Raw genomic sequence first — 10,195 nt, forward strand, 5'->3', positions numbered from 1 at the left:
AATACATTATTATTTGTAAATAANATTCTTTCCTAAATGGTACGATAAAAATTGAATTTTTAACAAATTTTAAAATAATATATGTCTAGTGGCCAGTGTTTCCATTTACCCGCCATAGCACGTATTTTACCCCTAAAATCTTAATTTACCCTCCCAATTTCAGCATGGGGGTATTTTTACCTGTCCAAAAATTGAGAAATCTAAGAAAATTTGAGTTTTAAAAATTCTAAACTGATGATTGTTTTAGTATGTAAACTGACAGCCAAATTCAATCTTACAATAAAAAACAAGTTCAAAGCAAAATTGCTAAAAAGACAGCAACACTGGTATGTTTTTGTGCTTGCAACTAGTTTCATATGTTTGACATCGTTGTGTTGTCGCCGAGACTAGCAAGCCATGCAGTCTTTTATTCATTAGTGTGCTGAGCAGTTGCTATCGGCAGTGATGTTATTGTTGATGAATATTGGAAACACTTTTGCTGAAACTTTTGATTCAGTTATATCAAAATGGCTATGTAGTGTTGTTTTCATAAACAAAAATAATAGTAATAAAAAATAAGAATTTTTTATTATTATCCATTACAAGGTTATTTTAAAAAATTACTTGAATCAAAAGGCAAAAATTAAATTTATTTTTTAAAATAGCAAAAAATTGATTATTATTTGGCAGTCGAAAAAGATACTTTTGCATGGAGGCATCCATCTTGTAAGCACTATTGTTAGCGTAGTTGAGAGATGCTGCCAGTATGCTGAAAGCACACCTTAAGCGTACTGACAATAGGCTTAATAATTGAACATATGTGCTAAAAGCACTGCAAGGCGTGCTGAATATAAGAATGCATGGAAGATGATGTGACAATTTGGTTGTTCTGAAATCGAGGCTTGATGAGAAAGACTTTCTTGTTAGCCTCATGCTGAAATCATGTGACGACACAAACAGTGTTTTTGGGAGATGTGCTAGTCAAAGGCTTGAGCAGAGCAGATCCACGAGATTGTTATCAGCGCTCAATCGTTGTTTTTTATCTCGCTGCTAATTCTAATATGTTGTCGAGAAAAAACAAATAACTCTTGCTTTGCTATGGAAAAAAGGTGATGAATATGTGAATCCAGAAGCTGAAATTGTACTTCATGCATTGATGTCATTGAGTGAACCGTCTGTTTCTGAAGTTAAAAAGCCAAAATCTGTACTTTTAAGTAAGTGGCACAATGGATTTTGTACAATTCAGTGAATGGAAAAGCTATCTGTTAAGTTATGTAGAGATGCAGGAAATAAGATGGTTATGGCAGCCAAACTTACAACACTTGAATTTTGTCCATCATGAACAGACTAGTGAACATAAAAGTGCAAATAGCACAAATGCAGACTCATATTGATAAATGTGCAGATCAGGTCAGTGAATGGGATCTTGTTGTGTTTTGGACTGTTTATACAGTAGCCAAAGAAGACATTTTGGACAGGAAATACCAGGCTTTTATGATGATACAAAAAGCCAATGCAGTTTAATGTATAACACAGTCCTATATCAATTTACATCATAGTTGAATAACAGATTGAAACTTGCATGCATTTCTGATGTTTTCACACAGCAGCTTGAAAAGGATATAAATAATAACCCTTTTATTTCATTGTTGATTGATGAGTCTACAGATGTAGCTGTATCAAAGAAGCTGATAATCTTTGTTAAATTATTTAAACAGCAACTTGAAATACACTTCTGGGCAAATTTAACTATACCATCTTGCATGGAATGCAATTCTGATGACATCATGAAAATGATTTGTCAGTTTTTGGGAGAAAAAAAATTCCATTAACTAACATTTTAGGACTTGGCACAGATGGAGCAGCTATTATGACTGGCAGAATCAATGGTGTAGGTGTGCAACTCAAAAACAAAAGTCCATTACATACAGTGTATAACATTCACTGTATGGCTCATAAACTATTTGTGTGTGTGAGCCAAGCAGCAGAAGGCATTGAAGCATTTACTAGAGTACAAGATACAATTACAGTAATAGCTTATGTAGATGAATTAAAATATTTACACATTATCATGGGAGAGCTACAAGAAATGCAAAAGATACTGGAAGAGAAGGTTTTAACTTTAAAGTTACAGCATTCCATTTGATGGCTTTCACAAGGCTGTGCAGTTTATGTTCTATTTAAAAGTTATGATGCTCTTGTTTTAGTACTCAAAAATCAATGTGAATCATCTGGAAGAAAAAATGCCATGACAAGGCATTTGGAATTTTGAAAACAACTGATTATTCATTTATAGCTCTACTGTGTTTACTTTATGATGATCTGGAAATAATTGATAAACTCTCTCATGCTTTTCAGTCAAATAACTTAAATTTCATAAAAGTAATTGAAAGAGTTGAGACATCCAAACATAGACTCCAAATGATGAAAACTATTTATGGTCCAAAGTTGAAAAGCTTCATTGCTGAAATTCAAAATAAGGAAGGATACTATCACGATATTAAATTACACATTTCATCATCAGCAAAGGAACTTTTTGAAAAAAATAAAGACAGATTTCTGAATATGTTAACTGATGATCTGAATGGTTTGATAGTTCTACAATGGAGCTCTTCAAAGCATTTGACTTAACTTTAAATGCAGCGTCATTGCCATCCCTGTCAACACATGATGATGCACTCAAAAAAATTATCTCAATATAATGTAAAGATGAACTCCAAAACATTTATTCTAACTCTTTACCACAAGAGAGTGGACTCAGAGCAGACTAGATTCATTAAGTTAAGTATCTTTGTGAAAAATATAATGCTATGAAGTTCCCCGACTTCAGCAAAATAATTTGTGAAGCTACAGTCGACGGTGATGCCAGTGAACCTTTATACTTAGAATTTCGAAAATTGTTTATTATTGCCCATATATTGCCATTTTCCATAGCATCCTGTGAGCGGAGGTTTTCAACTCAAAACAGGAACAAGTGTGAGAGAGGAAATAGACTTCGTGACAAACGTGGAAATTCTGAATAATATATCATGTAAAGAACTGTCTTTTTACATGGAAGAAATTAAAGTGCAACATGAATTTTTCAGAAGCTATAATTAAATTCAAGAGAAATTTTAAAAATTGAAGTCGAAAGTTAGCAAACATTTGGCATTCATTTTGACTTACTTAATATTTTCTTCATGCATTTTTTTATTTTTTCACTAAGCTGCAATTTAAACAGAAAACACAATCCCATACATTCAGACTTTACAGCTGTAATCCCTTCAGATTGGGTAGTGAATGAGTTGCCTCCACAATCCTATAACTACATTAATTCTATTTAATGTAGCTATGTGCTATTGCTAAATTCTAATATGGGTAAAATACCCCTTCAAATTTTGGTGAAGGGTATTTACTAGTGATGTAACAAATATTCGGTTACTATTCGGTATTCGGCTTATTTTTCGCTATTCGGCCAAATACCGAATACCTAAAAACAGGAGTAAGAAATAACAAAAACACAGTAAATTAATCATTTTGATATTTAGATTTAATGTTGTTGGGTTAGTGTTGTTTGTTTACATTTATTTATAACTTATAACATGCACAAAATAAAAAAAAATAATAATAGTCACATGTATTCACAATTTATAATTACAAAGATCAGCACATGTACACACCTATTCGTTTGAGAATTGTCGCACACCTGTGAGGGTCTGACCCTGCCTATCCTTTTTAAGCGCTTGTCTTTCCTCTATCCTTTCTCTTTCCTCCATATCTCTAGTCCACGTATGACTATGCATACATCATAATACATGCCCACGATACTTTCGATTCATCACTTTTCCGTCATAGTTTTTCAATTTTATAATTATGTGACTCACAGCCTGATGATAACGGAGAAAAGAGACAGATAGGATGTTGGTATATGTCACAGTTATGATTTCACAGATTCCCGAACAATCCCATAGTAGCCTGAACGGTCCCAGGCTTTCGCCCATGCACGCTAAGTGACTTCCATTACAAGCATTTAGCTTTCTGAAGTTTACGACGACAATTGTTTGGCATTGACGGCTGCAAATTTCATGCCAATAAGCTGCTTCAACTTGTTTGATTATGTTATCAACTCAATTTCATACTTATTTTCACATTTTCACTTCGCGGTCCTTCTCTGNTCTTCTTTCGGTACTTCAGTTTTTCTTAATATATCTTCTATTAGTTCCCAGGTTATTCAGAGGTACATATCTACTATGTTTAAACTGGCTATTTTATAATATTTATTTATTTATCAAAAGGTTTATTAAGTTTTATTTATAAAAATTTAGGGAAATGGTATTAATGCCTCGGATATTAAGAAATTAGAAACAGCTGGCTTTCATACTGTAGAAGCAGTTGCATTTGCACCAAAAAAGCAACTGATCAGCATAAAGAGAATCAGCGAAGTAAAGGCGGATAAAATATTGGTATGTGGTTTGCTCATCGTCTTCATTTAAACAAATAACTTTGTCTCTTATAATATATTTTGATCATTCTTAGATGGAGGCCATGAAAATGGTTCCGATGGGATTTACGACAGCCACAGAATTGGAACAGAAAAGATCAGAAATTATTCAAATCACTACAGGATCTAAAGAATTAGATAAGTTATTAGGAGGTAATACTAAAATTTATTTGTGTTCTTAATGCATTTCTTTACTTAAATTAGTGACTTGAAATTTTATATGTAATCTTTTTGAATAGGTGGCATCGAAGATGGTTTCATAACAGAAATATTTGGTGAATTTTGGACAGGAAAAACTCAATTGTGTCACACACTTGTGGTTACTTGTCAGGTAAGTTTTGTGTTCCTTCAAAATGACACAAATTTTTGCATTTTTTTAGTTATTTGTTCTCAATCTATTAACCATTTTACTGTTAATTACCATTACTATTAACTTATAACATGCACAAAATAAAAAAAATAATAATATTAGTCACATGTATTCACAATTTATAATTACAAAGATCAGCACATGTACACACCTATTCGTTTGAGAATTGTCGCACACATGTGAGGGTCTGACCCTGCCTAGCCTTTCTCTTTCCTCTATCTCTCTAGTCCACGTATGCCTATGCTTACGTCATAATACGTGCTCACGATACTTTCGATTTGTCACTTTTCCTTCGTAGATTTCCCATTCTACAATTACGTGACTCATAGCCTGGTGATAACGGAGAAAAGAGACAGATAGGATGTCGGTATATGTCACAGTTATGATTTCACAGATTCCTGAACGGTCCCAGGCTTTCGCCCGTGCACGCTAAGTGACTTTCATTACAAGCATTTAGCTTTCCAAAGTTTATGATGACAATTGTTTGGCATTGACAGCCACAAATTTCATGCCAATAAGCTGCTTCAACTTGTTTGATTATGTTATCAACTTAATTTCATATTTATTTTCACATTTTCACTTTGCGGTTTTTCTCTATACACATGTAGAGGTCCTTCGCAGTCCTCTATATAACGTGTATAGGTCATTTCGTTGTTATTCACATTTGATATCATCATTTATCACATACTGCCGTGATGCTCTTGTCTGTCCGCTACAACTGTCAAGAATTAACACGATTGGCGAAGCATAGTGACAGCGGGCCAATAGAGATCAGGGTCCTTGCCATAATGAGGTTTGCGCACCAATTTTCGTATGTGCATTAATCAAGCCGAATATTCGGCTATTCGGCCACGCTTCTGGCCAAATATTCAGTATTCGGCCTCAGGCCAAATATACTATTTGTTGCAACAGTAGTATTTACCCATTGAGTTAATATTCCCCATGAACTCTGACTGATATTTGCCTTGAGCATTTTCAAGCTACAAGCACAGTAGAACCAGTTGTCAGTAGAAGGGTTAATTTACATACTATAGACCTTAGTCTGTATGGATTTTTATTGAAAAATGCTGCATGGTTTTNTTTACACATTATCATGGGAGAGCTACAAGAAATGCAAAAGATACTGGAAGAGAAGGTTTTAACTTTAAAGTTACAGCATTCCATTTGATGGCTTTCACAAGGCTGTGCAGTTTATGTTCTATTTAAAAGTTATGATGCTCTTGTTTTAGTACTCAAAAATCAATGTGAATCATCTGGAAGAAAAAATGCCATGACAAGGCATTTGGAATTTTGAAAACAACTGATTATTCATTTATAGCTCTACTGTGTTTACTTTATGATGATCTGGAAATAATTGATAAACTCTCTCATGCTTTTCAGTCAAATAACTTAAATTTCATAAAAGTAATTGAAAGAGTTGAGACATCCAAACATAGACTCCAAATGATGAAAACTATTTATGGTCCAAAGTTGAAAAGCTTCATTGCTGAAATTCAAAATAAGGAAGGATACTATCACGATATTAAATTACACATTTCATCATCAGCAAAGGAACTTTTTGAAAAAAATAAAGACAGATTTCTGAATATGTTAACTGATGATCTGAATGGTTTGATAGTTCTACAATGGAGCTCTTCAAAGCATTTGACTTAACTTTAAATGCAGCGTCATTGCCATCCCTGTCAACACATGATGATGCACTCAAAAAAATTATCTCAATATAATGTAAAGATGAACTCCAAAACATTTATTCTAACTCTTTACCACAAGAGAGTGGACTCAGAGCAGACTAGATTCATTAAGTTAAGTATCTTTGTGAAAAATATAATGCTATGAAGTTCCCCGACTTCAGCAAAATAATTTGTGAAGCTACAGTCGACGGTGATGCCAGTGAACCTTTATACTTAGAATTTCGAAAATTGTTTATTATTGCCCATATATTGCCATTTTCCATAGCATCCTGTGAGCGGAGGTTTTCAACTCAAAACAGGAACAAGTGTGAGAGAGGAAATAGACTTCGTGACAAACGTGGAAATTCTGAATAATATATCATGTAAAGAACTGTCTTTTTACATGGAAGAAATTAAAGTGCAACATGAATTTTTCAGAAGCTATAATTAAATTCAAGAGAAATTTTAAAAATTGAAGTCGAAAGTTAGCAAACATTTGGCATTCATTTTGACTTACTTAATATTTTCTTCATGCATTTTTTTATTTTTTCACTAAGCTGCAATTTAAACAGAAAACACAATCCCATACATTCAGACTTTACAGCTGTAATCCCTTCAGATTGGGTAGTGAATGAGTTGCCTCCACAATCCTATAACTACATTAATTCTATTTAATGTAGCTATGTGCTATTGCTAAATTCTAATATGGGTAAAATACCCCTTCAAATTTTGGTGAAGGGTATTTACTAGTGATGTAACAAATATTCGGTTACTATTCGGTATTCGGCTTATTTTTCGCTATTCGGCCAAATACCGAATACCTAAAAACAGGAGTAAGAAATAACAAAAACACAGTAAATTAATCATTTTGATATTTAGATTTAATGTTGTTGGGTTAGTGTTGTTTGTTTACATTTATTTATAACTTATAACATGCACAAAATAAAAAAAAATAATAATAGTCACATGTATTCACAATTTATAATTACAAAGATCAGCACATGTACACACCTATTCGTTTGAGAATTGTCGCACACCTGTGAGGGTCTGACCCTGCCTATCCTTTTTAAGCGCTTGTCTTTCCTCTATCCTTTCTCTTTCCTCCATATCTCTAGTCCACGTATGACTATGCATACATCATAATACATGCCCACGATACTTTCGATTCATCACTTTTCTGTCATAGTTTTTCAATTTTATAATTATGTGACTCACAGCCTGATGATAACGGAGAAAAGAGACAGATAGGATGTTGGTATATGTCACAGTTATGATTTCACAGATTCCCGAACAATCCCATAGTAGCCTGAACGGTCCCAGGCTTTCGCCCATGCACGCTAAGTGACTTCCATTACAAGCATTTAGCTTTCTGAAGTTTACGACGACAATTGTTTGGCATTGACGGCTGCAAATTTCATGCCAATAAGCTGCTTCAACTTGTTTGATTATGTTATCAACTCAATTTCATACTTATTTTCACATTTTCACTTCGCGGTCCTTCTCTGTTCTTTTTCCGTTATTTACATGTATAGGTCATTTCATTGTTATTCACATTTGATATCATCATATATCGCATACTGCCATGATGCTCTTGTCTGTCTGCTACAACTGTCAAGAAGTAACACAATTGGCGAAGCATAGTGACAGCGGGCCAATAGAGAGCAGGGTCCTTGCCATAATGAGGTTTGCGCACCAATTTTTGTATGTGCATTAATCAAGCCGAATATTCGGCTATTCGGCCACGCTTCTGGCCAAATATTCAGTATTCGGCCTCAGGCCAAATATACTATTTGTTGCAACAGTAGTATTTACCCATTGAGTTAATATTCCCCATGAACTCTGACTGATATTTGCCTTGAGCATTTTCAAGCTACAAGCACAGTAGAACCAGTTGTCAGTAGAAGGGTTAATTTACATACTATAGACCTTAGTCTGTATGGATTTTTATTGAAAAAAGCTGCATGGTTTTTCTGACATTCCTTATCTTTAAAAGTTAAATGATGAATGCTTAGTTATATCCAGCTCTCTCTGCATCAACAGTTTGTAATTTGGAAAGAGTAAGGAAATGGTCTATCTGATGTTTCTCCAATACTGTACAACTGAGGTAGATTCATCTATCTCGTGGATACATTTCAAATAAAAATTTCACTCCATTCTCCCATAACAAAGAGATATAAATATTTCCTGTAAAAGAAATAGCTGAAATTAGAAATGCTGCTGCTGCTTTCAGCATGAATATTTGTGTCAAAGATACAGAAAAATTTCAGCAACTGCAAATCTGGATTAGTAAAATTTGCACTTTGAAATGGTGGCAGAATCTTGGCTCAAATAACTGGTATTATTGAATACGTGGACTTAATATTTTATGAACTTCAACAATGATTGCAAAAATACTGCCGTGATCAAAAGGTATTGGAAATGGTCCATTTAAGTTGAATGTGTGCAAGAGAGTGCCGCTGTCGTTTTTCATCGTCATCTGTTTTTATTTATACAAACAAATGCTTGTTTTATATGTAAAGGAATTTCGTGCCAACGAGTTTCAAAATGTTAAGTGTAATCAAGCAAAGAATGTGCATTAAATTTTGTATTCATAACAGAATTACTGCTACAAAAACATAGCCTATCATCACCACACGTTTTTTGCAACATTTTCTATCAAAAACAAGAATTTTCAAGTGGTATAAGATGTTTGAGGAAGACAGAACACAAAGATGAACAACACATTGCTCGAGTCCAAAGATTTGGAGTTTAATGATTATCGTTTAAGAGTTAGGGACATTATTGAACATGTCCCAGTATTATTTGGATCTTGTCAAGCAATTTTAAAAGAGTATTCAGGCTTGTGGCACATTGCTTTTAGATTTGTCCCAAAAATGTTGAATTTTTTCAGAAAGATGTTTGAGTGGCTGAGGAAATGCTTTCTCTAGGCAAATTGTTCTTAATGATACCAATATTGGTATATGGTATAAACGTATGGTGGAACTCTATTAAAAATATCATAGATAAGTTTATGAAGACTCAGAGTTACATTGATAATGATGTCAAAAGGATATAGAACAATTTTTACTGCTGCTCTCCAAATATTGACTAATTGTTTACCAATTGATATAGAAATGATGAAATGGTATTTTAGTAAAATAAGGCAAAAACAAAGTTTTGCATTTAAAGGTCTTGAATATGATTTTAGTATTGACGTTGATAATACAAAGATTAAAACTATTAAATATAATATAAATAATTATTGGCATTATGGTAGAGTAGATGGAATATGGAAGTTAAGAGTAGAATAACATCAATGCTTTTCCCTACAGTAGAACAAAGAGTAAGTAAAAATTGGATAGAATTGACTTATTATAATACCCAGTTGTTGAGTCGGCATGGATATTTCCAGCAAAATTTTTATCAGTTTTTGTGGGTTGAAAGTGACATGTGCGAATGTGGAAAAATGGTTACTTTGGAGAAATTTTTGTTTGAATGTGATTATTTAAGAGATGAAACTGATAATATTTTACATATAATGAACATGAATAAAGATGAAAATTGGTCTTTTTAAGATACAGTATTGTGCGAATTAATGTGAACACAAGTGAAAATTTGAAAAAAAAGAAAAAAAAAATATTTATTGGTTAAAGATGAATAGAATCGAAAAATGAATACAATTTAAATTGTTTTAATATGAAATATGTCCTCCCTTGG

At 33.2% G+C, this 10,195-nt stretch overlaps 1 protein-coding gene across 1 annotated transcript in view; it reads left to right on the forward strand.

Moving 5' to 3' along the window:
* Window positions 1-4,151: 4,151 nt before the first annotated feature.
* The window catches only part of LOC111639562 (DNA repair protein RAD51 homolog 1-like), a 27,640-nt gene continuing 21,596 nt past the window's right edge, over window positions 4,152-10,195 (forward strand). Inside the window, 4 exon segments of the mRNA XM_023385449.1 lie at window positions 4,152-4,195; window positions 4,284-4,421; window positions 4,495-4,612; window positions 4,699-4,790. Of these exon segments, the coding sequence (XP_023241217.1) occupies window positions 4,495-4,612; window positions 4,699-4,790 (210 nt within the window). The 5' untranslated portion in view covers window positions 4,152-4,195; window positions 4,284-4,421.

This window comes from Centruroides sculpturatus, unplaced genomic scaffold (assembly GCF_000671375.1).
Source record: "Centruroides sculpturatus isolate CEXI.00-Female unplaced genomic scaffold, Cexi_2.0 scaffold974, whole genome shotgun sequence".
Taxonomy (NCBI): domain Eukaryota; kingdom Metazoa; phylum Arthropoda; class Arachnida; order Scorpiones; family Buthidae; genus Centruroides; species Centruroides sculpturatus.